This window comes from Strix aluco, chromosome 3 (genome assembly GCF_031877795.1).
Source record: "Strix aluco isolate bStrAlu1 chromosome 3, bStrAlu1.hap1, whole genome shotgun sequence".
Classification (NCBI taxonomy): Eukaryota; Metazoa; Chordata; class Aves; order Strigiformes; family Strigidae; genus Strix; species Strix aluco.
The window spans coordinates 50,203,791-50,230,499 of NC_133933.1; the positions used below are offsets into that span (position 1 = coordinate 50,203,791).

At 39.9% G+C, this 26,709-nt stretch overlaps 1 protein-coding gene across 3 annotated transcripts; it reads left to right on the top strand.

Moving 5' to 3' along the window:
• Nucleotides 1-5,604: 5,604 nt before the first annotated feature.
• RAB4A (RAB4A, member RAS oncogene family) lies at nt 5,605-26,456 on the top strand. Of its 3 annotated transcripts, none has more exons than XM_074818488.1 (8): nt 5,605-5,804; nt 13,994-14,074; nt 15,271-15,385; nt 16,902-16,964; nt 18,197-18,351; nt 19,287-19,382; nt 21,509-21,669; nt 22,964-26,456. In XM_074818488.1, exons 1-7 carry the CDS (start codon nt 5,774-5,776, stop codon nt 21,622-21,624), a joined length of 657 nt encoding a protein of 218 aa, XP_074674589.1. In that variant the 5' UTR covers nt 5,605-5,773; the 3' UTR covers nt 21,625-21,669; nt 22,964-26,456. The 3 variants fall into 3 exon arrangements, with proteins under 3 accessions (XP_074674589.1, XP_074674591.1, XP_074674590.1); XM_074818489.1 differs by lacking the exons at nt 5,605-5,804; nt 15,271-15,385 and adding exons at nt 6,360-6,502; nt 11,288-11,380; XM_074818490.1 differs by lacking the exon at nt 15,271-15,385 and having other exon boundaries at nt 5,643-5,804.
• The last annotated feature ends 253 nt before the right edge of the window (nt 26,457-26,709 follow it).

The window sequence follows — 26,709 nt, forward strand, 5'->3', positions numbered from 1 at the left end:
TTGCATCTTATTTTAACAGCACTGCAGCTGAAAACCACAGCACCTCATGACCAGAGGACTCTTGAGCCGGTCAGGGAGCATTCTCCACTGAGCACAGCTTAGCACTGCCAGCCTGTGTCCCACCAGGTCTCCCTCTACTCTCATCAGTGTGCACACAAAACAAACATACTCCAGGAGCTCCACAGTCTGTTTAGATGATTTAATGAAAGCATCTTTCAGAGGTAAGGATGTCACTACAAACTGCATGTTTAAAGGTATGTAACAGTTCAGAGAGGAAGATAAGCATATTAAGATTTGGCTTTAATTGCTAAAACTGAACAAAAGTTTGCCCATTATAATTCCAATGGCACAATAAACTGCCAGTAGCAGGCCTAGAAGCTGCAAAATAATACCCCATCAGCTGACTGCACACACCTCCTGGCTGCTTCCACAAAGCAGCTGTAAGCAGAGCCTGCTGTGAGTATGTAGGCAGCAATGGGTCACTGGGGAGGCAGGAAGGCAGGGGACAGCTGAAGGGCATGGACCCAGGGGATTCAGTGGCTTTCCCCACCTGCCTGGTGCCTTGTCACTGGCCCTCCTCCATCTGCACAAGCAAGGCCTGGAGAAAGGAAGATGAAGCCAGAACCCCTGGGGCGGGGTTTGTCAGTTCCTACTTTCAGGTTAGTTTTTCAAAGCCTACACTGGGCTCCCTCTATAACAGAGCCAATGCAGAGGAAGTGATGCATTCTGTCCTCAGACAGATGATGGCAATCCCTGGGCTCCTCCAGAGGTGCCTCTCATTCTGCACTGATACAGATGGTGCCCAGGCAACCAGTGTGTGTTTACGCTACACCTGAACAAGGGATGTGGGAGTACTTCCATGGACCGGGGTCCAGCTGCACTGCTACTTGAAGCCCCCACCAGAGCAAGGCACAGGCACCGTGGTACATTTTGGGCAGGTCCCTGATTCAGCTGGCTGGGAGACAAGGACCTTGGGAGCATGAGATCATGCATCCACCACTTGGTTACCTGTAACATGGAACGTGACAACACAAATTCTTCCTCGAGCATGCAGCTCACACACTGACCCGGACAGTGGCACTACTTGCTGAGCCATCCAGGTGAACCATGTGGGCTCACACCCATGTCCAAAGCCAGCCCTGATTGCTTCCTGGTGCTGCATTCAAAGCAACCGAAGAGGCAGGATTGAATCAAGACTGCTATATTGCATCTTCAAGGATTTTCACTTGGGAAACAGGACTTAAATAAGCAACCTTTTCATTATATGTGAGTTCTTCTGAGCAGGGAGAACTGCTTTGAGTTTGAAAGTGGGAACACTCATGTGGCCTTGAGTGTCACTCAGCAATCTATTAACAAATCTTCTAGTTCAAGTATGTAGTATTAAAAATATCAACCCCCTCAGCCATTCCCTATTGTTAAAAGTGAACAAATACAGCCAATTACGTCTCATTATCACTATTTCACCAACAGAGCAGTTAATCAGTGACACCACGAGGCTCACTTCATAACGCACTGGTGTTACACAAACCTATTTGTGTTCTAGACACTGTCAATGAGTAATGTACTTCTATAACATGTCCCAAATCTCTGCTGTGTGCATTTTCCTGTGCCTCTCTTGACCTGCTGAAATAAGTATTTAGGCCCCTTCACTCTATTTACATGATTCTTGCAAAATTAAATCAGTTTTTGAAAGCTATGGCCTATAGTCTAATTTCCTTTAAAATCTTCTTTTTTCCTATTCTGTGCATTACTTTTTTAAATATAGGGCTTCTATATACCTTTATGATAGTAAAAGTGCATGAATCTGTTTCCCTGAACAAAAAACTTTAAAATATTATAAAGGGTTCTTCAAGACAAAAAAAGATGGTACTCAATCTCACATCAGGACAAATTTGTACTTCTGCATTATAGCATAAAACTATCCTAAAATGAGCTTATCCCAGCTTCTGGTGATTTTTCATGAATGCCAGGTTGCACAGTGTGGCTGCCTTCTCCCTACTGCTGGTGAAGAGAGCATGATAAAAGAACAAAAGCAGGTAGCTAGCAGAGAGCATGCCAGACTCTAGCCATCACCAGCTGTCAGTACTGTTGTGTAGCTTGTGGACTTCATACTTATTCCTGGAAAAGTTCACCACATGGCAAGATAAAGGAGTACAATTACAGCACCAATGTACCTTTGCAGTCACCATCTTCACCAGCTCCCATCACTCTGGGCTAACAGCTGAGGGGCGAGCCCATGATTTTAGAAGCATCCAACCCACAAATTTTCATGCATAGCTGCAATTACATTAATTGACAACGCTCTTCATGGGTTGAGGGCAGCTTCAGTGGAAGTGCACTGTTCAGATGATGTCAGGTGTTTCCAGATGAAGTCAGCTGGCCAATGACACTGCATACAAGGAGGTCATGGAAATCTCAGAGGTTTCTCAGAGCATCAATCATCTATCTTCATATTTCATTTGGGTTGTTGGAGCCAAATTCATTGCCGCTTCAAATCAAGCTCAAGTCTGCAACTTCCACGTACACAGGGTTGCTTTCCGTATTCAGCACACAAGGAACAGGAAAGTGTGGCGGAAGACATTATTCCCCATTTTACCTGAGCCTCTCAGACTGGGCTCTGTGCCACACAGCCGTAACTAATAGAGAGAAAACACACAGTAGTGTCAGGCCACTGTAGTGCCTTTTACATACGGCCTTGTAGTGCCACCTTCAGACCACACCAAGACATGCCCTATCACTCTCTCAAGTAATAAATAGCCCATCCCACCTTTAGCTGCACTCCAGCTGCAGCCAGAAGCACTCAGCCCCACAGTGAAGGTGAATCCAAAACGCGGCCCAACTTCAGATCCAGACTGAACTTTGTTTCCCTACAATACGGCAAAGGAAAACTGAAGGATCTGGTCACTTGCAATGCCAGGTCATTAAAAGCCACGTCCAAACCTGCAAAGTCCTAAATCAGGTTATTTTATTTTGGAAAAGCTTTCACAGAATACCCCATCTTAAGGCTGGCTCTGAGTAGATCTTGTGGGTCCTCTTCCATTCCTAAGGTGTCAGGCACTAATATTATGGTACACTGGTTAGTAAAAACTGGTAAAAAATTAGATTAGCATTCTTAGAGAAACCTTAACATGACCTTCTGAGCAGCAACTTTACAACCACAACCAATTATAGGCACAATAATTGTGGTGAAACTAATTTGAAGAACAAATGATAGCATTTAAATGCCCGATCTGCAGATATAATTTGTCATAATATATCTGTTTTTACATGAGCCAGAAGTTTCTAGCAGATGTAAACAACAGAAACCATAAATCAGAAGATGAATGAAACATTTGCGTTTTGGTTTTTATCACCCTCATACTCAAGATAGACACCGATGAGATTGATTCTAGCTATTTATTTTTTGTTGAAAAAAAAAATTATTAACATACAGGACCCTATATTCTCAAGTTACTGAGGTATCACCTATATATTTTCTAATCTAGTGCAGTCTTTCTTAATTATTTCTGAATTTCACTCTTTGTTCTAATTTTCTCTTCAAAGCAGAAATACCAAAACACCAAATTCTATTCATCTCTCATGTTCTCCTGTTTTTGCTTTACCATTCTTTCAACCTCTTCAGTATTAGTAATAGCTTTTATAGAAAGCTTTACAAATTTAATGTATTTTATTCGCATGTGCATGTAAACTAATTGGGATTGGTTGGAGGCAGAGGAGTGTGGCATTAGCACAATGACATATTTATCAAATATAACCTCCATACAGGCAAGTTCATGTTGCAAGATACACATAATAAAAAACAAGATCTGACAAGACTAATTCGTGTCTTAGCCTGAAGTACTGTTTATACACTGCAAGATATCTAAATCCCAATGTTCTCTTATTGATACAATATGACATTTTTTTAGCGGTCTAGTAAAATTTGTCTACTTCTGTGTTAACCAGTCTTTGGGGATTTTTCGTTAAAACTTTTGGTTTGGTTTTTGGTTTGGTTTTTTTTGAGCAAAAGTAACCAACACCTACCAAGGATTCAGTGACGTTAGGCCAAACTTCTTTAAGATCTGACCTAAGCCTCAAAATGTACCATTTTGGGGGACAGCTTTCAGCCACAGAGCTCTCGTCCATGATATACTGGGATCCATGAGCTCATGTGAAGACTCCTCAGCTTCCTCCAGTGTTCTGGAGAGCAGATACCCCAGAGAAATGCTCACATGTGACATTTTAGATCTCAATATCCTCTGTGCGTCAGGGCTATGATAACTTTGGGAACCTGTATATATAACCTCTAATTACTGTTAATAGTATGAACTCATTAAGTAGTTGATTCTTTGAAAACTGTAGCAGGTTCCTTTGTCTATATGTATGGACAACATCAAGAATAATCAGCAGATTCTGAGGGGTTCTTGGTTCTTGGGGCTCAATGTGTATTGTTTCACTGATTAGAGACAGGAACTTTAAAGCTGACCTTTGACCAGCAAAAGACTCAGTAAGGAGGTGGCTGAGACAGGCAGAGGCAGTTTTTCCTACAGTTTGGGAGATGATGGAGAAGTGGAAAGAATGGGAAGTTGTGAGCAACAAGATTAAAAAGCCAGAAATAACTGAAGAGGGATTTTCAAAAGGACTAGCAGAAAGGAGAATGTGGAGGACACACACAGAATATTGTCTGGGGAGGGAAAAGATGGACAGGCTGTTGTGGTGGAGTCTTAGTGGCCCTTGCTGCCAGACTAACCAGGCTCACAGGGGAGTTAATAACATATTAAATAAAGAATAATGTAAATGAGGTGCTGTTGCACCCAGGAAGTTTATTCAACAACCTGCCTTTCCTTGAAGTTTATCTTGGAGGTGAGAAAAGCAACAGTGAAATCAGGAGCTCTGCAAAAAAACCCCAAATCCCTGTCTGTTAGCTTATATATGCCATGTCCCTCCAACAGATTTGCAGCAAAAGGCTCAGCCTTTGGCTGAAATGCTGGCAATTGGTGGAGGGTGTTGGGTGGTATTTGAGAGAATCGGGGGTAGGCATTTTATGACTACAGCTGGAGAGCGGGATAGAGTTTTCAGAAGGGACTGTCACAAGGAGGTTCTGCACCAGGGAAAAGTTTTCGTGCTCACTAGCAGGGAAGTCAACGAAATCAGCTCGGATTCGAGACAATTAAAACGTGCCAGAACTGAGGGACTATTCCTCCCTGGACGGGAGCACCGCGCTCCCCGCTGCAGCCTCCCCAGCTGCTGCGTTTTCCAGGAAGAGCGGCGGGGAACTTCGTAATCATACAAACACCGACCGCTTCCACCGCCCGCAGCGCAGCGGCACTGGGCGTGTTTGGCGAGGGGGGTTTTTTGTGAACACGGACGCGACCGCCATAGCCACCCTGTCCCCTCACCGGCCGTTCCCGCCTCGCCCTGGGAGGGGTGAGGGGGGGGTGGTGTCACGTGGGCAGCGCTCGCGCCCCCGCCCCAGCAGCGCCGCGGCGGTGCAGCCCCGCACGTGCGCCTTGTTTTGGTGACGGGTCCCGGGGGAGGCGGGGCCGCCGGCCGCGAGGCCGCCGCGCCTGCGCGGGGAGGCGGGGCTCGCGCACACCCCCCGCCGCAGGCGGAGGGCGAGGCGGCCCGGGCGCGCGTGCGCAGTTGCGGCCGTGGCTGGCGGGGCTGAGGCGGGCCGGGGTGCCGGTGGCTTGTCCGCTTCCCGGGCGGCCCGCGAGCCTCCGGCGGTCAGCACCGTCCCCGGGCAGGGGAGGAGGCGGGGAGGGGAGCGGGGGTGGTGCTCACCGCTCCCGAAATGTCGCAGACTGCCATGTCCGAGACCTACGGTAGGAACCGGGGGCGGGGCGGGGCGGGGTGGCGGGACCCTCCTCTTCCTCCTCCCCTCCCGGGGAGCAGGGCCCGCGGCCGGGCAGTCGCCTCCTGGGGAGCGGGGCGGCGGCCGCGCCGCTGTGAGGGAGGAGGGGCGGCAGCGCCGGGGCTGAGCCCCTGGGGCGGGAGGGGCGCAGCTGCCGGCGGTGGCGGTTCTGCGGGCCCGGGCGGGTGTTTCTGCCTGTCGGTGTGCGCTGTGTGCACCGCAGCGCCCTGCCCCTCCCTTCGCTCCCGGGCTGGCGGCACAGCCGGCCTTCAGTTACCCGCCGTGCTGTGGAGGTGGTGACTCGACACGTAGGTGAAATCTAGGCGAGGGAACTTAGACGCTGCTTGTTATGGTTAACTGAATTCAGAACGAAGTTGCAGTGCATGTCCTTTGGGAGAAGCTGCACGTTTCTTTAATTGGAGATTGTTCTTTTTTGAGGGTCAAGTTAGGTCCTGTTGTCTTAGAGGTGCAAGCATCAATAAGAACTGATTGTGAGAGTGACTTAGGGGAAAAAGCTCCGTGAATGTGTTCATACGTCCCTATGTTGGCCTGGGTGTCTAACTACTACTGGTAGAAAAACATCCGAAGGAGTAAGTTGGATTGCAGGTGGTGACAGGGTGTGTCAGTGCTTTACAGGGAAACATCAAAGAGAAGTGAGGTGTCGACAAGGTAAGTAGAGCTAGTATTGCTGGCTAGGTGGAGGAGATGAGAAGCAATGGAATAGTATTCATTTCTCAGTAACTTTGCTTGAAACAGCGCTTCTTGAAGCAATTTGGGTTTTCTCCCCTTTCCAGAACATACACTTCTGTAAGATTTTGCAGTATAAAAATGCCATCATAGATGTAAACATATTCAAAGTCCATGTGATAGGTTGTTGGAGAGTAAGATCAGAATTGAATACTGTGATAAACCCTTTCACTTGTCATTTTCTAGCTTTGTCTGTTGCAACATCTACAGTAGCTGTTCAGACCTCAGAGCTGGGCTTGCATCCTCTTGCTTTTAGAGCAGTCTTGAAAACAAGGAATAGTTTGGATAATTAAAGCCAAATTGGACACAACTGCTATGCTAACTGCGAGGGAGGCTGGTGTGGCCATCAAGAGTTCTTAGTAGTAGGCGAACTGACCTGATTGTTTCTGCTCTGCAAGTCAGTTTATTTTCAATACCCTCGTCATCAGTGCTTAAGATGTTTTGTTCCACTGGTCAGTGCTCCTGTGTACAGCAGATGCACAGAACTAAGGGGCAAATGAGGCAAGAGCATGGGGCAGCCCTTGAAGTGCAAATGTTAGGATGTTAAGATCCTGCTTATTTTTTCCATACTTTCTTGAAACACATAAAACTTACATGTAGAAACCAGAGATGTGTGCTTTGTAGATCTAGATTTGAGTTTGAACTAATTCTTCATGCTCTGAATTTGTGATCAAGAACTGGGATCACTTTGGCAGTGTTTACAGTGGGATTGGTGGCCTCTAAGCAAAGGTGTTGGTAGACGACCAGAGATGATGGAGAGAATTTCAGCGGTGCTCCTCTTTTTATGATGTAATAGTAAGCAAGCTGGATAGATTATTGTATCTTAAACAAGTACATTTCAACATTTTTTGCATTGTTTCAGTGATGCAAAATAATGATTGTAAGCCCAGTGTAGCTGTTGATACTTTCTGATTGTTTTGGTGTCCTAGAAAATAAGCCCATAAAATTGGAGGTTTCCAGTTATGGGTTGTTCCTTTTGTTTGTTTAATTCTTGTTTGGTGTATTTCTCTTCTGAGTTACAATGTTTGTTCTATTCATACACAAGCTACAAAAATTCTGAGCTAGAATAATTGAAATGGTCAAGGTTTAGAGTAGATAAAATACAAACTAAGTTATAACATAAAATTTTAACAATGGCTATACCATCTCTGATCATAACAATAATCAGTAATTTTGCAGTGTCCTGTCTGCCTATGTAGCAGCCCAATTGACGGTTTAAAGTAAACAGTATGATATGATAAAATAGTGGATCTTCTGTGCTTGATGAACTCTCTGGGATTTAATGTGCTCACAGTCCTAACAAAGAGTGGTTTGTTTCTGACCAGCTGTTACAGGGATCTTCAGGGATGATAGAAGTGTTAGGGCAGTTTCCCCCTGGTGACAGATCAGTGGTCACTGTATCACCTCAGTGCTGGAATCCCTGTAGATTCTGCCCTTGCAGACGCTTATTCATGAATTGCATTTTTCTATTTATCACGGATTTTTATCATGGATTATGACCCATTCTAATTATGTGACCTCAAGATTTTTATCCCATACAGATAGGATCAGGAAAGTGGTTCGTGGTTTGGGTTTTTTTTAATGTCATTTTGCTGTCTGACTTTTATATGACTTAATTTTGCTGTGAGTTTTCAACTTCTCTTCCCTTTGAAGGGGGAGTATTTTTTTCAGTATTTTTCTCAATCCATGAGAAATAAAGAGCCTTTCTTCTTGTCTGTCCTTTCTGCCTATTATACTTCATTATCCACCTCAGTTAATTTATATGACTCTTCCTGTTTTGCTTTTTTTCCACCCTTGAGTTCTTTGCATCAAATTCTGTCTGCTTTGAAGCTTTTCTGTTCATCCAGTTTTCCCAACTATTTCTGTCCCTTACTGTGATTCTTGTTACTTCCCTCTTTTCAAACCAAGGTCTGTAGCTTCTCACAGTCTCGGTGCTAAATTCTTTGTTCGCAATCTATGTTTTCTCTCCTGTAGATCTATTTCATCAGTTGTATATCTTCTGTTCTTAGCTTTCTAATCTGTTTATCCCTTTCCTATGTGATCAATTTATTTCCCTTGAAGTGCCAAAACCAAAATGGAAACAATCATGAATACAAGAAAACTGCATGAATTTTGAAACGTAAGTTTAGAAAGAACATTTTACTGCTGCTTTTGGGAGAGGACGGTCATTGTTCAAAAAGTTTGTCTTGTAACATTGGAAACAAATCTCTCATAGGAAAATTATTTTAACTCAAGTTTCTGAGATGTAGTGGCTTCTCTGTAGATAGTTACCACGTAACAACGCATGCATGCTTTCTCCTGCTTTCAAGTGCAAGATGTATCTGATTTTATGTTATGGTAAATATAGACTGACATAAAAATAGCTTACCCTTAATAGATAAATGCAAAACAACCTTTGGATTTTAAATGGTAGAAAGCTAGAAGAAAGGTTGTACTACCTTTGAATAAATGTGATACGTAAGATTCTAGTCAAATCTCTTTAGTACCTACTTCCCTATGTTTCTTCCATCAGTATCTACTACTCCCAGTCTAGTCATATAAGTTTATTAATCTCTGTCATTGTCAGAGAATGTATAGTCTTTCAGTCTGTGTAAAAATATTCCTTTTTGGTCTGGACAATTTGATTCATCCTTATTTGCACATTCCCTGCCTCCCCCCCGCCCCTTATCTGATGGTTTCTGCATTTATCACCCTGGCCCTCAGTTTATTTCAAATCTGATTTTATTGCTTAGAGGGCATAGCCCTTTTGCTTGTAAGATCTTTGCAGATCTTCCCTCTTTCAAGCATTCATTAGGCAGATTGGAATAGAGCTAGGTTTATCTGTTTTACCTGTTTATCTTGTTAACTCTTACTGCTAGAGAAAGCAGGGAGAATAGCTCATCTTTTCTCTTGTTTAGAGGCAGCATATGCCAGTAGGAATGCTTCAGAGCACTGTTTCCTTATGCAGACTTCTGCAAAATAGGTGTCTAACTACCAGAAGACTCTTTTCATGGTGTGAATGACAGGGTTTCCAAAGAGCATTAGTGAATGTAAGTTCTACTTTTTATCCAGGAATTGGAAGAAGACCAAATTGAGATTGAGGATTTAATTTGGTCTTTCCCCCCACCCCCTTCTGTATTAGCAAGCATACAAGAAACAATTTATTTCTCATTACCTTTTAAAGACTAAGCTGCAGTAGCTTAGAAGCTGCTATTTATTCCTTCTGCTGGAGTAAACTTCAGTTGAAGAAGGTGGCTGGCTGGCTGGGGGTGGTTTCCACATCAAGCATCTGTTTCTGCTGGTTCTTGAGTCAAAGCCCACAATCGTTTCCCTTCTCCTTTCCCCTCAGCTCACCCTCTTCCTCCTCCCCCCACCTCAGGCCCCCCCCCCCCCCCCCCCCCCCCCATGTAGTTTAGCTGCTGGTGCATCTTTGGGATGGAGCCACAGTTTTACTCCTTTTCACCTATACTAGAAAAAAAGTTTTGTACCCTGTACCCCCTACCCAGTTTGGGATCAGGTGATGCATGTAGCTCACAGAGGGGAGTAAGTTGATTCTTTATATTGCCTTATTTCCTTAAACAGCTGTGCTATGCTATTTTATCTCTTTATGCTTTCTCTAGCGCATGTCTTGTAACCCACTTTCCTTCTGGTACAGAGTTCAGTTTTTGTCCTAAATCCTTTCTGTATAATGATGATTTTATTTACAGGCAAAGTATTTCAACTTTTCTAGACCTTTTCAGTAGTCAGCATGGTAGGAAGCATTTGCAACATCTGAACGATGTTGCTTTTCAGCTTTTTCATGAAGGAGGAACAGCAGAATTCAAAAGAAAAACTTCTCTAGGGTGACAGCCTTGGCAACTATCTGGAATGTTGGAGCTCAGAGCTGCTTTGTCAATCGCAGGGAGAAAAAAAGAGCAAGCTGTGAAGTGACTTAACTCCTCTGGGAAGAGGACACCAAAAGGAAAAGCTAGAGCAATTAAGCAGTAGAGCAAACACTGGAACATGAGCTGCGTTTGTTGAAATTGCAAAGGATGAATATATAAAAGTTTTTCCTGAATGTGAGAGTACACAGTGATGTTACAGCTGGGTTAAGAGAAGCTATCTGCCCAGTCTCATTCAGTTTTTGTATTTCTGAACTGTGCTAAATTTTTAGATACATCTGTACAGTTCAAAGAAAAGATACTTCATGTCCTAAATCAAGCAGTAAAAAAAGTTATAAAAATGTGATTGATGCGGTTCCCATTATCATACAGAATGACATTATAAGCAAGAAGTTCCAGAATAACAAAATGAAAAATGTTCTCCCTGTTCTTACCTGCTATTACCTTACTCATTAATGTGCTAGGCTGTGAACTTAAAAACTTGTTAAATTGGATACTTGTGACTTTTGGTATTGGCAAATTCTTTTTCTTGTCTTTCCTGGCAGTTGATTAAATGTGTAAAATATTCCCCATTTCCTGAAACATGTTATCCAGTGCTTGTGTAAACATAACTCTGAAAACCTTTTGCTGCTTTGGACAATTTACAAAAATTGGAGTTTAAACTGGTAGAAGCACAGTTGCATTTGTGAATGTAACTTCAAAGTGTCATTTACTCTACAAGTCTGCGTGTGTTTAGAAACATTGCTGCCTTCTTTGGTGCAGCAAGGTTTTGATTTTTTTATTACAAGATTTTGATATTTCCATTCTGTGGTAGAATAAACCATATTTCCAATTCACTTGTTTACAGTCTGAAAGTAACTGCGGTTTCAAGTTTCACCTTGGAAAATCTGTTTGCTATTTTGCCAGAAGGAAATACACTTTTTGTCTACTAAGTAAGCAGGTATTGAATTGGCATTTAAGTGATTTATTTGTAGGAAAGATTCCCTTTTAAAGTTGTCTGGCACAATAGAATCTTGATAGGAATTGGGGTTCTACTATAAACTGCTGCTAGAATGCTTTATCAGTTTAAAGACATGAATATAAAATCCTCGAATATCACTCTTGCTTTCAGAGCAAAAGATAAAGCACCTCAACTTAAAACACCTCAGGAAAAATACACTGCTGTTCTGAAGCCATTCCAGATCAGTCCCTGCCGGTGACACCGCTGTCTCAAATTCTCGCTGGCCTGCGGCCTGTCTGTGCAGAACAGAGCAGCGTGTTAAATTTGCTGTTCAGCATGGGTTTGTGGATTGTGCAAGTCTGGCTTTGTGAACCATATTTAACAACCAGTGCTTACAATCACAGGGCAAATCAGTGTAGGAGTAGAGTTTTGGTTTTAATCTTTTCCTGGTTTAGTTTGACAGTAGCTGTTATACTACTACCGATAATGTTCCGTGGAAAAAAAGGAAGGTAGACTTGAATTGTTTTTAACAAGAAAATCTGACAAACAGCATTCACCAGATACATAGGAGAACCAGTTTTAGCTGGATTTTGAATTTTTTTTTGGAAAAACTGCAGAGACCAGAAACAGATTATTTTAATCGTGACTGTCTCAGAACATCTCCCATTTTGAGGAACTCTCTGAAAGTGGTAAAACCAGTGAGATTGCACACACCCACAGTAGTTTAAATATACAAAAGGTACACAAGGCAGCTAACTAGTGATATTTGGTCCATAAAAAGAGAAACTTGGCATTCTTTCAGAGATTAATTTTTTCTTAACCTAACACTTTGGGGCTATATGATATCTACATTTCATACTAACAGTGAAGGTTTGATAGAATGAAGCATTCTCAGCTTCAGCGTGTTTTGCAGTTGAGTGACATGAAGGGCGCTCCTTTACAGGAGATAACACACGATTTCACGACCTGAATCAAAATCCTTTTTGTAACTATTTTTTTCATCCAGAAAGCATGAGCAGCTGGGTGGGGGCGTGAAGAATGAGAGGAGTTTGGAACAGAATGTCTTGAGCGTGTAAGTGGTCATATTTGTGAGCAAGAAACAGCAGTCTCTTAGGAGGGTAGAATACAGAATTTATATCAAGCCTGTTACAACATTTGAAACAAGACAAATCATGCAAAGGTAAAATGTAAAAAAAAGCAAAAATCCTTGGTAAAACACCACTTCATTTTAAATAGGAATAATATTTGGAAGGCAAGTGAAGACAACATTCCCAGGACTCCTAGCCCTCTGTTTTGCTATTGAATTTTCAACAGTGGGAGTTTTCTTACCATACGAGAAACTTGCTTGTTGCTTTTACCATTGCTAGGGGGTGTTTATAATGTACCATAACAAATAACAATTGCTGCATGACCTGGAATGAGCACGTAGATTTGTGCGCATGTTAAATTCAATCTGTAAAACTAAAGACTCAAACGGAGTTCTGGTGGAGTAATGTATCGTTGCTTTGACTTGCTTAGGATAGTCTAACTTGGGTTCACTATCTGTGTAACCCTCTGAACAGCTCTGAACACTGTTAAAGAAATTCATGTTAAGTTTTTATTTTTGTTGATATTGCAAACTTGATCCTTTTCTTTGCATGCTTACTTGATGTCTTCTGGAGACCTGCTATGTTTATAAGAGAAACTGTGCAGTAAAGTTGTAAAGATGACTGTAAAAAAAGCTGCTGCTGGTAGAAAAATAAGTACTGAATCTTGCAGGAACTGTTAAGGTTGCCTTGGTGGCTGTATATTGGGGGAAGCAATTGTAAGCTTTCTAATGACAGTTTATTGGTGTATATGTTTGAGAGTGGTAAGACAAGGAAGCTTTCCTCAGTCTTCAGCCAAACTGAAAGCAGATCTGGGGAGGTAGTATTAAAGCACTATATGCAACTGTTAAAACAACACAAATGGACCATAAATCTTGAATACATGTGTTACTGATGTAAATGGCTCATAAATAGGTAAAGTACCAGAAGTACCTATATCGTAATTTACCGTGTGGAGGAAATGTGAAAGCAGGCATCCCAGGATAAAAATCACTTCTTTCCCATAAATTCTGTAGAAATATATTGAAGTTGTTTCAGCTTCACAAGTATTAAAACGAAGGAGTATTAAGCAGTTAATATAGAGAAGTTCAAATTATGTTATGAAAATAAAAATACAAAAAAATTTAAAAGTACAAAACCAGATTTTTAAGGAACATCATCATTATTTAGGGCATTTGTACTGACTATAATTAGTAGCTTGCTTACCCTTAAAACAGGTTGCTGAAATACAAGTCAACCATATACCTGTAATTCAGCCTATTTTAACTGAATTCAAATTCAGCTGTTTCCATCTCTTCTTGTCATTCTTGTATCTCCATACACAAGTAGCATTCTTAGCTCTTTGTAACATCACTGTTGAATACACTGGGTTATTCTTCAGATTTATTATTATTCTAATTTTGTCATCTATTCCCTTCTCTTTGAAATAACAGCTACTAGAGAGTAGCTGGCTTGTGTACTTGGTCTTGTGACAAAAATGTGAGTGCATACTAAAACTTAGCTTTATTTTTTGTCTTTCAACCTTCAGATTTCCTGTTTAAGTTCTTGGTCATAGGAAATGCTGGAACTGGAAAATCCTGTTTACTACACCAATTTATTGAAAAGAAATGTAAGTATATGTGAGCACAGTAAGAGTTCTCCATTGCTTTGTGCCACAGACGAAGGCTCTGCCTACATGAGTATCTCTTCTTTATATGGAAGTTCCTGTAATACTCTTATTTGTATAGATGATGATTTTGATTGAGAATTATGTTCAGAACCATGCTGTAAATCTTTATTGCTCACTGTTTGCCTCTAATCAAAAGACTCATATTGAGCAGTATTCTCTGTTACTCTCAAATAAATATAGCAGGATATTGAAAATACAAACTTACTTTTTGTGAGAATTATATCTTGCAGCTATAAACTTCCCTAAGACATACAGCAGAGACTTAGATCTTTTAGAAAAAATACTGAGCAGATGAAAGAAAAGTTGAATTGCTTGAGTAGATTTAGAAAGCCTGTAGTCTTTGTAAATAAATAGACACTCTTTGTTCTTTAAGGACTGTGTGCTGTGATAAATACTGGTAGAGACTCCACTGTAAATGTTATTTAGAGAGGAACAGATGATAGAAAAGAAGATTTCCTGTTGAGTAGTGCATTTAGTTTCATGAAAAACAAAAATAATACGCATTTAGAAGCCTTTGTAAATCTAAGGTGACTTATCTTTCTCAATCGAATGGTAATTCACCTTATCTCCTGAGGAATAGCTCTAGGATAAGAACGTGTAATCACTAAGGAGCATGGCATGATTTTATGATTGAACTTGAACCATGACCTTGCTTCTAGTATGGGCAGTTGCATATTGCTGAGAATCTGTGTTATCAACAGTGTACATAGAGGAAGTGTCTTAACTTCATCCTTTAAAGAAGTAGCTCTTGCTTATTCATGGGCAAGACTGTCTTTTTGTGTTCTGCTTTTCCATTAATTTTAATTTTAAATCGCATTAAAGTATTAGAAAACACAGCTGGGAAAAAAAAATGTACAAAAGTTATCTTGCTGTTTATTAATGTGAACTGGGAATGATTTGGTTAAGGCAGGCCTTTCTAGTAATTATTTTGAATGGAATAAGCTATTCAAAAATTGTAAGAATGTTTATTTCTGCATGGTAGCAGTAGACTTATGAGTGGCACTGAATTTGATGGTTCAGGAAGTAGTTTGTAATTTCAACGCTGAGGAGTTTTTATTATACTTAAATTGGATTATGTAAAAACGAATTATTTGCTCTATTCTCTAAATAAGTCTGGTTTTATTTCTTTTTTGTAGTCAAAGATGACTCAAATCATACTATAGGAGTGGAATTTGGTTCAAAAATCATAAATGTTGGTGGTAAATATGTAAAATTGCAGATATGGGATACAGCAGGACAAGAGAGATTCAGGTACCCTTTTAAATAATTTTATTAAGTATTTGTTATTAAATTGTTGCTGTGGCTGTTGGGTATTATTTATCCCTGCTTTATAAGTAGGCATAGTTTCTTAGTAAGGGGAATTGTGTGTCTGCTTTCATATTATTAACTAGGCCAGATCTTACTTGGACATAGCAACATAAATCTATTGATTTCAGTAAAACAATGCTGCCTTGCAGGATCTGAGGTTCTGCCCTTTTTTCCACTGGGCATTTTCTGTGATAGTTAAGGTATATGAGTAGAGTATATGGTAAAAGTTTATTCACCAGCCAAACTCAGAAAAGTTTTAACTAGCTCTGTGTCCTTAACTTTGTGTTTAGAAGACCTGTGGGTTGGAATAAGTAAATGCCAGGAAGTTGTAAGCTATTCAAAATCTGCATGAGAACAATTTCATAGTATAATGTTGTTTTATTAGAGGGGGAAAAAAAAAATCTGTTGTCAAGTTCCCTTGGCTAAATACACTTCTAGAAAGGTGGAGATCTCTTAAGTTTCTTAAAGAAAAAGCAACGTATTTGTCAGCTTAGAACCACTTTTAATGCTGTATTTTAACTGTCATACATCTGAGGCACAGATCAAATACAGTAAAGATCTAATGTATTCCTGAGTACATTCGCCATCAAGTAGGACATCAGTTTTTTATATTTTTGAGGGGTGCGTGTGTGAGGTTTCTTTGGTTTGGGGCAGAGGGGGGCAGTGGTTAACAAAGGTGAGTGTGGTGGTAGAAGTCTGAATAATGGGCAGCAATCGAGGTAAATGTCTTCTGTTAGACAAGTTCTTTAGTCACATCAGTGACTAGGTAAAGCTGGGTGGTGCTATGTGGTCTCCATTAATGAGATCTCTTCAGTGTGTTGGCCAGATATCCTGGGATTCTGAGGAACTTAGAGGCTCTCTACTTTCATAGGCTTGTGCAAATCCTGCTCTTTAAAGTTCAGAGTGTTCACAGACTTGTGGGTCCTTTTTTCCTGTTGCTTTTTATAATCTATTTCTTTTCTTTTTAAGGCTGATCACACCTCTGCATACTTAGCAGGTTGTTTGGTTTTTTTCCTGCCTTTTGAAGGATGCTTTGCTTTGCTTTCCTTGCCTTGTTCTCTTGAACTTAAGGAGTCTTAAATTGTTCAATTACAGCTACTTTGCTCATTCTTTCCTCACTGCTGAGAGTTCAAACATAAATTATGTTCTTTTCATGCCACAGATACCACCATCAGCTCCCAGTTCTGTATCAGGCCATATAGTATGATAATATGTGTAGCTTCAGCAGTACGCAGGTCATAGTGGACTTTGAGAATCCCTGTACAACTATATTTAGTGAAAGTGCTTCATCAAAAGTCTAGCTGTAAATAGTCTGCTGCTGCACAGCTGATAATGTTGTCTAAAAACCACATTTTAAATACGTAAATAAGAATTCTGTTTCATATAGATTGCATTATATTAACCCAGATTTGAAACAATGAAGATACTACAGAAATGTACACCTGTAATTCTATTTCAGGTCTGTAACAAGGAGTTACTATAGAGGAGCTGCAGGTGCTTTGCTTGTCTATGATATAACCAGGTAAGAAAACTAGCAAGTCTTTTGCTTATGGACTACCAGATACGATTAACGCAGAATGATTCTTCCCCAGGTACCTAAGCCTCTAACAGAGAATGGGCAGGAAGGAAAGAAAATAAGTATAAAAGTACTTCTGGTTTAGTGCATATTTAACTTTTGGAACTTGTGTACATGAGCTATTGTGAATGTCATAAATGTAAACAGTCTCAAAGGGTTAGATACATGGGAATTGGCCCACCAGCAGCTGGTCTAATCATGGTGGACTACATGCAACCACTGGCTCAGGAAGCCTTGCAACAGAAACTAAGAGCAGTTTTTAGCAACTTTTAACCAAGGTGGTACATCCCTATTTGTGGAAACTGCATGTTAGTATGCTGGTATAACATGTCATCCTCTGGAGAGGCTGGCTCTACCTACGTATTCCTTAATTGTAGCCCAAAATTCTGTTTATCTTTGCATCTTTTAATATTTTAATATTATATTTAATATTATAGGCAGCCAACAGAATAACTTACCATACACATTTTCACATTTTTTCCAGTCAATCACCATTGACTGATACTTGTTAGATAAGTTTTGTGTTGGTTAATAATGATTCACTCAATCTGTTTCTTTTTGTCCTGTGAGCAGACTGTTCTCCTCTGAGCAGTCTTTGAAATCTGTGTTTTGTGCTTAAGATCAGTTGGACTCATCTGTCAGTCTTACTGCTTGAAGGCTTTATCTCAGACCACCACTACAAGGACTAATGGTGTGTGCAGGGGAACTGCCTGTGATATTACTGGTCTTGGCACAAATGTGAAAGTTCAGGCACACAATTCTACACAAGTGTAGTAAATTCTTACAATCCCACCTGAAATTTAAGTATCGCTTGAATTCCGTGTTAAACAGTAACTCATTCTGTTATCCCAAAATTTCATGCATAAAAGGCTGAAACTAGATTAGTGCTTAAAATTTTAACTTTCCACATTAACAGGGTATTTTAGCACTGTGTGTATTTATATATTGTGGTTGATTTAATTTGCTTTTTAAAAACTTTAAGCTTTTAAATAGTTTCATGAAAGAACTTGATACTTTTCCCAGTTCATAGCTGGCATATTGAGGTGTGTAGGTGACTTGCCTGACTAGCAGCGATTTGTTGCTTGCCACAAATACAGGTTTGTCTTCTGAGCTTTAGTTCAGTGATCTGTTAAAGAGAAATGGGTATATTCTAATAAAGGATGTCATTTTCTACATAGCCGGGAAACCTACAATGCGCTTACTAATTGGTTGACGGATGCTAGAATGTTAGCGAGTCAAAATATTGTGATAATACTATGTGGAAACAAAAAGGATCTTGATGCTGATCGTGAAGTTACTTTTTTAGAAGCATCCCGGTTTGCACAAGAAAATGGTAAGTAGTATAAAATCTTCATGTAGCGTTCAAAGATGCTTAATACTTAAAATAATTTAATTTTTGTGCAGTTAGGGAGTACTTTGCCCACTATACCTTGTCAAATACCTACAGAAGAGAGAGTTCTGTCAGTACATGAGGCATAGAGAAAGGACAGTGCCTGCAGTGAAAAACTACATGTACTATTTAAGTCTTATTACCAGTGATTCTTCCAGTCACAGCTGGTACTCAAAGAAAAGCTTCTATGTGGAGATATATTCTCTGGGGAATGTAATACAACTTCAGGTATTGCCTTGCTTCCAGAGGGCTGAGGAGGCTGAGGAGAAAATGAAGAGCACAATTTCCTAGTTTTCAGCATCTTACAAATTCTGTAGATCTATCTGTAGATAGATGAGGTTGGATGGAGTGTGCTGCAGTTGGAAGCAATGAGTTTTACTCATGGGAAACTGAGTTCATGGATCTCAGAGGACTATTACCTGGTCTGTAGTGTTCAGAATTTCCAGCCTGAGGACACATTTCTGTGGCAGCTAAAGCCAGTCTCAGTCTGAGCTTCTGTGCTACAGTCCTGCCATCAGTAAAATATGTTCTTCTCTTTTATAAATCAATTATGAATAGCCTTTTCTATTAACTGTGGCTACTGGCTGTCCTTTTGCATATAAATTTCTATTAATGTGAAATTATATGAAGTTCTTTGGTTTCATGTGCTACTTTGCATGCACAGCCCAGGTTATTATCTTTGGATTCTAACTTTTTGAGTTAATGTGTAAATTTCAGAGGGAGTTTTTTGTAGTTTTGCTGTCAAAAGCTAATTTTTCTAGACCATACTATTTTACAATAGTTTTTAAGAAATTTTAAATGTATTGTTCCTAGCTTTCATGCTTTGAATCGGATATTCCAGACTTGTTTTGATATTGTTTTTCTGGTGTCAAATGCAGAGCTGATGTTCTTGGAAACAAGTGCACTAACGGGGGAAAATGTTGAAGAGGCCTTTGTACAGTGTGCAAGAAAAATACTCAATAAAATTGAATCAGGTAAATTGAGATTTATATTCTTTTAATGTCTTTTTTCCCCTGAAAACTACAAGTACATGTGGAAATACCGCCATTCAAATTTGTCTAATAGAATTAACCCAAAGAACCAAAATCTCGTTGTTAAAATAACACATTTTGTTTATAGCTGCTTCCCATATGTTTTAATAGAAATGGATGTCGAAGTCAGAGCTCTGTATCTAAAAGGGGTGGTGGTGTGAATTATGGATGTTTTACACAGTGTTTACCTTAACAGTCAGCTCTGAGTGTAGGCTGTGCAGTCTGTGGGTTGCTATGTCCCTACAAACATCAAGCCTGACATTAGACAGTTTTAGCAATGCAGAATAAAAACCTAGTATCAGGGCAGGCATAACTTTTAATTCTGCTTCTCACATGTAGCAGGGAATACAGTCAAGAGAATTTGAACAGTAATACTGAAAATTACAGGGATGTTTCCTAGCAACTGTGTTTCTCAGAAGTGACCTTCTTGCCTCTTGGTTGAAACCATTTTTACTTTTGCAGATTTAGAAATATACCAGAAGCTTCTCAGTGCAAGTGGGCAGATTTCTATGGGAGACAGGCTCCTAAGTGTTAGGTGTCATTACAGCTAATCTGCATTCCAGTTTTCCTCTCTTTTCTAGCTGTTTGATATCTTCAAGGTTTTAAGTATTGGCCATATTGAAAAGTCTGTCTCAAACTCCAATTACATATTTTGAATGCCAAACACATATTCGTAGATGAAAAGAATATGGTATTTTCATAGGAATTTCCTGATTACTGCATCAAATCAATGCCAAACAGCAGCTTTTATTTTAAACAAAAAACAAAAAAGCAAAGTATATCTAGTTTCTCATAGTACAGTAGTTCCATGATTGATTAAAGAGGCATTACCACAACAAAAGTAAGTCCTGTTTTCTGAGTGCTTCTTATGTTTTCTTTGTGCCAGCACACATGCACTGAATCATGGAGAAATTGAGACTGGAAAGAACCTATGGAGGGCTCTAGTCTGGCCTCCTGTTTAAAGAATGTTCAAGTTCAAAGTGAGAGCAAGTTGCCTGGGTTTGGTGAGGCACGTTTTGAGATGCTTCAGGAATGGAGATTCCACAGCCCCTCTGGGCAATGCGTCCCAGTGCTAACCCATTGCTGCTATCTACCTGGTCACTCCCCAGTGCTTGGGCTTGTTCCATCACAGGCGCAGAGCTCTGCATGTGTAGTTGCTGAATTTCATGAGGCTCCTGATGGCCTGTTCCTCTAGCTTGGCCAAGGTCTTTTCTGAGTGGCAGCCCTACCCTTGAGCTATCAACTGGTCCCCTCAACATGGTGTCATCTGCTAACTTAGAAAGGGCTCACGTGTGTGCAGTGAACCTGAATATGTGATGTCAATTATTCAGAGGGATTCTTTGTTTTGGTTTTGTTCTTTTTTTTTTTTTTTAGACTAAATGTTTCTAATCTTGGACAGTCCACCATACAGCCCTAAGAACATTTCTGAAGACATAGGATATGGAGTAGGCAGAAATGGATACCAGAAGTAGAGAAGGTTGAGATCATTTTCTCTGGGGCCAGTGCTTTATGGAATCCTACTGTCAGATTGATCTGTTTTGTTTGGCTTGGTGCCTGCAGTACTACTTCATTTGCATATTAGTCTCTGAAAGCAGGTGGTTTTTAAGTGTTTGCAGAAAACTTTGGACATTTCATTTATTAGAAGAAGTTAGTGCAAATACATTTCTTGTTGCAGCCTAACTCGGAGACAAACCGCTTTGTCATGATCATAGAATCATAGAATACTGGGTTGGAAGGGACCTCAAGGATCACCTGGTCCAACCTTTCCCAGCAAAAACACAGTCTAGACAAGATGGCCCAGCACCCTTTCTAGCTGAATCTTAACAGTGTCCAGTGTTGGGGAATTCACCACCTCCCTGGGGAGATTATTCCAATTATGGTTAAGGGCACATGGTTGAAATTACAGGAGAAAATGATACAGGTTTGGAATCACCTAAAAGTCAACAGAATTACAATAGATCTTCCATAACTAGAGCAGAATGCATTTTTTTATCTAATGTTGTCAGTTAAATTGGAATGTATTATTTGTACGTGATCCATCATCTTGTGACCACTGTGTTTCTCATCAGGAGAATTGGATCCAGAAAGAATGGGTTCAGGTATTCAGTATGGAGATGCTGCCTTGAGACAGCTGAGATCACCACGTAGAGCACAAGCACAAAGTGCTCAAGAATGTGGGTGTTAAAGAAACAAAACAGAAAATCCCAAATACTTGCTTTAGATACAGAAGGTAAGATTACAAAAATCTCAGGTGTTGGGTAAATTAACATATCTCATATATGTGCTGTATCGAGTGCTTGGCTTTTTTACAGTTAGCCTGTAAAGTAACACAGAATCTAGTGAAATAATTCACAGTAGAAAGGATTATTTTTTTATACTTTGATTTTTCTTCTACTGTCTGCCCACTAAAGCAAGACTAGTGCTCTTACTGAGCTATTTCTAGATCTTTGCTTACTCTGAGTAATGCTGTGGAAAACATTTTAACATTCTGTGTTCCTGAAATGCATTATAGTCCTAATAGTTACCTAATGCACTGTAGCGAAGGTGAATCATTTCTGTTGTATCATGGACAAATATTACTAGAAATGAGAATTCACAAAGTGCAGTGTCTTGTCCAAAGCTATTATATAGTCTTTTCTGAAAATATGAAGTTTAAAGATTGAGACTTAAAAATTAAAGGTAATACTGGATTTCAAACTTCAACTGACTTTTCTTTTTCCTACATAAAAGCAGCCTGAAGTCATTCTGATTCCTGTCTGCTATGAGCAGAAATATAAACAAGAGAATTGTAGTATTTGTTGCTTGAGCAGTGTTGTCATCTAAAGTAGCTTGTCTAGGGCTGTTGCAGCCTATGGAATGGGTGTGCAGTCTTCTGAAAGTCTTCCAAAGACATTCTTCAGAGAAAGTGAGGAACAGTGGTAGGGGAAGAGACATAAAAGTCACATAACCTACTCGTAAGAATAGCTTGGTGGTTAGTCTTTCTTATAAATGGTTGTCCTTAAGACACTTCTCAATAGTCATAGATTTTACTTAACTCCTTGCAGTAAGTGGCTCATAGGACAGTCCTTTTTCCCTGTGTAGTTAATTATTCCGATATAATTAATCCTTATTTTGCTAATATGAGGACAGTGATATCAAATTAAACAAATACTGCAGGCATAGTTGCCGCATCACTTTTAGCATATTCTTTATCAGTTTGAGTGGTGTACACCAGCAGAAGCTTTACAGAACATTAAATAAGGCAGCACACAGTTCTCTGTTCTCATATTTTGTTCTGTATTGTGGGAGCTTAGGTCCCAGTTAAAGCTCAGAATTTTAAATAATGGATAGGAATCCTTGAACTGCTGTCCTCCCTTACTTTCCTCCTATAAAATATCTTTCAGCTAAGAGGCTGCTGGAAAGGGCATTAATTTAGTTCAGCTTTGGTACGGCTCTGCAGGAGTGAGTACTGATCTTATTTCAGGAGATGAGTTTTCAGATTGATCGGATGTAGATAATTGATGGAGTTCTTGTGTATTTTACAGCTGTCCTTGCAAGTGGTGTTTGGAGAAACAGAAAAGCTTGAAGGCTATGCAGTTTTTAAAAACATCTTTACGCTATCTACAAACAGAGCAGAACACTGACAGAAAGGTGGCCCCTGTGGTGTGGGGCAGGAATGTTCACATGACACACAAGTCTGCAAAGCAAACTCGATAATTTGGTGGACAGTGTTAAGACTCATACCTGTATGTAAACATTTTCCATTCCCTATTTTTGTTCTTTTGCCTCTAGTTTAAAGCATTGCTATATACTGTAAATAATGTAACAGTAAATTTACAAAGCATGGTATACTTATGTATGCTGATAGAATGTTGCACTACAAGCAGTTTAATATTTTATTTTTTTATCATATAAACAAATTTAACGGAGGTAGGCTTTGTCATGTTTGTTTGTTGCACAATAGTTTATATTTATGACCTGAATTATAAAACCACTGGCACTGTCAGTGAGTGGTGGTTGTTTTATTTTTCCTACTTAGTTTGCCACATTCTAACAGGCTGTTGACATGACTGATTCTCAACATATGGTTAGGACCCATACTGATGTTTACTAATATGTCAAGTTGGAAAAGTAATTTTTATTGATGTTCACATATCCTATTTTATCACAGTTCTTAAATAACTTCTGAAGCTCTTTTACCAAACTTCAAAACTTTAGAAGAAATACTTTTAAGTCTCTCAAGTGGCTGTTGACTGTCTTGGATTTTTTTCTTGGTCCTGATGTTTTGTATAGCACTGGCATCATGAAGGTGAAATGTTTATGTGAACAGAACTGTGCATCTTCTGTGTGTGTTGTAATTCTAGGGCAGGGGCACGGGCTTATGGAGAATTATCACAGTAGGAGCTCTCCTAACCTCCTGCCACAAACAGAGCAATCAATCAGCTGTGGAAACAGGATCTCTGTTGAAGTGTACCTGCTGAGGTACAAACTGAACCCAGATAGGTGGTTCTAAAGTATCCTGAATGTATGAAATTTAAAATACCAATTTCGTTCTCTTAAACATTCATAAAGTACAATTAAGAACTTGCATTTTAAAATTAGACTTTAAAATTAGGAACTTACAGTCTACTTGCTGGAGCTCTACCTTTGAACTTCATGTGAGTGCACTATATGTAATGCTGTCCACATTGCCCCCAGGAGACTCATGCGATGGAAGGAAAAAACCAAGCATACTACTTATGTAGTTTGTTCTTCCTGTGAAACTCATCAAGGGGAATTTCAACCTTGCTACTGATGTCTTTTTTTTTTTTTCTATGTGAAAACACACAATTCAGACTTTCTTTCCTGCCCTCTTTTTATTGTGGGGAAGAGGCATGGGTCAAGAGATTAGGAATTGTGTCCTCATTCCTCAGCTGGAGACAGAAGAGGAGGAGAGATTTGCAGAGGGTCCAAGAGGGAGGACTAAACCACAAGTATCTCATATCACTTTAGTGTGCCATGACAACTGATCAGGTAAGAGACCTGTGGCTTTTGTTTTGCCACATAAGGAGCTGCAGCACTAAGCTTGTGTTTCTGGAGGTAGCTGAATTCAACCAAATCAGGGGGGCAATTTCACTTGCACTGAAGGAAATCAGTAGTGACATTTTTACTTGGTTACTTGTATAACTAGAAATGGGATGTCTCCTTGGAAGCACAAATTAACACAAAATAATTAATTTGATCAGAACCCAGTATTGAAATTCCAAGGTCAAACATGCTTTATTGTTTTCTATATATGAATCTTTTTTATTTAAGGGTTGTCAAATGCATGTTTAAAAACTAAACCAGAAAACTGAACTGATGCTGTAATTTAGAGGGCAGTTAAAGCACAAGAGCAAAACAAGAGTGCTACACAGAGGTATACCATCTTTCATGAAATTAGAAATGTGTTTAAAACTATTCCCTTTGTCCTGACATTTTTGGTTCAAATGGACGCTTATCTGAAAACTAAACACCTTAGGTCATCTCTGAATTAAAAGGAATTAAGTTTGCTTCATACTTTAAAAAGCCTTAGTTTAGTTTTAAGAAGGCTCTTGGGTCCAAAGCCTTTTCCATCTCTCTCCTATGTATCTTGTTATATTTAGGATTGGATTTGTTACATAACTGATGACAATTATTTCCAAGAAGTATACTCTTCCTGGTAAGAGTAAAGTATTTTTGAAGCTGCTTAACTGTGCATTTACCAGAACATCAAAGAACTCCAAAGAAACTTACCTGCCTTAATCCTCACTCAATTTATCTTGGCTTCCAGTTCTGAGTACTGGAAGCAATTACCAGAAGCAAGTCCTCTGAATGAGATGGTGGATGTAGTTGTTCTCCATAATACATCCAAAGGGTGTATTATTAACTGGAATGTGTCGTGTTTCTGCTGGAGCTGGGGAAGGGAGGGTGTTGGTTCTGAAACCCCAACTTGTGGAATGCTGTGAAAAGATGAGGTACTGGGGAGTCTGTTCCTGCCCTTACCACAATCTAATCAGGTTTCTTGGTACATGGACAAAAGTGAAAGCTGAGCATGCACTTACCAGCTGGGACATAGCACAAGCAAAGGTAAAGGCGCCTCTCCTGTCACTGTTACAATGGTTGAAGTGGTGTTGGCTGGTGGATCAAAACTTCTTTCCATTATTACAGTAGCAGTTGAAAGGAGTAGGGACTGTTACTTAATTCTGTTGCTTTTAAATAGAAATTTTAGGGGGTTGACAGGGATTTTCTTACACTTCTTCCTGTCCTTTTCCCTTTATGTACAAGACTGGCCTCTTTTGTATACTTCATTCTTATAATCGTTTTGGTCAAGTGTCTGTTGTTAAAAAGCAGTAAGCACAGTTTTTTTCTTTCTGTAACCAACTGTCTTAAGCTGTCCCCTTCCTACCTGGAAGGAAAGAATAGTGTCATTATAATGAGTTTTGCCATGTTTTTACCATTTTTTTAATGTATACTCTTACTGTATACACATTAACCAGGTTAATGTGCACATTTTGTAGCATCGCAACCTTTTATGCTGCATATCTCACTGACATTTTAAAAAGAAACTTTCTAAAATGGCAACTCCTGAGGGAAATACTGTTGGAAGCAATAGCTCTTACCAGTGCAAGCTATATTGTTTACTATTTCTCCTCTGAGGGTTTTTTATTTCTAAAAATAAACATCATGCCAATAACAGCCCTGGAGTAGATTTTAAGCTTTAGCATTATAGTTCATGCAGCAAACCAAACCTAGCTCACCTAAACAGTAAGTGATAAATAGGTTAAATTATGTATGGTTTTAGTGTAAAATTCTTACTTTACCAAAGCAAGAGGGCTTGGAGTGTTACATGAAATAATACCAGGTACCTAGATCCTAGGATTTATTGGATGTGGAGCTTTAGCTGCTCAGACCTTTAAAAAGATTTAAATGTCTTATTAAAGCCTATGTCTTACCTTTTAATGAGTCTGTTGCCATACACTATTTCATTTAATGCTTGTATCTAGCACCAAATAAAGCAGCTTGCTTTCTTACAGCAAATTCTATTTACTTGTGCCAGTTTTGCCTGTTGAGTGAAGTCTGTAATGTGACAAACCTTATCTGGTCTTGGAAAAAACCCACTTCTAAATTCATTGAGTAGTCAGTATGTGGCTGGGAAAGCAGCAGCAGATGCTTTTGGAGCTCCTCAGTGTATTTCCCCCCATTGCACACTCTGGTGGCAGCTTTGGCTGTGGCCTGGGAGGGCCCCAACCCTGTGGCTGCAAAGGGGCACTTCACTTCCTTCTGTCTGCAC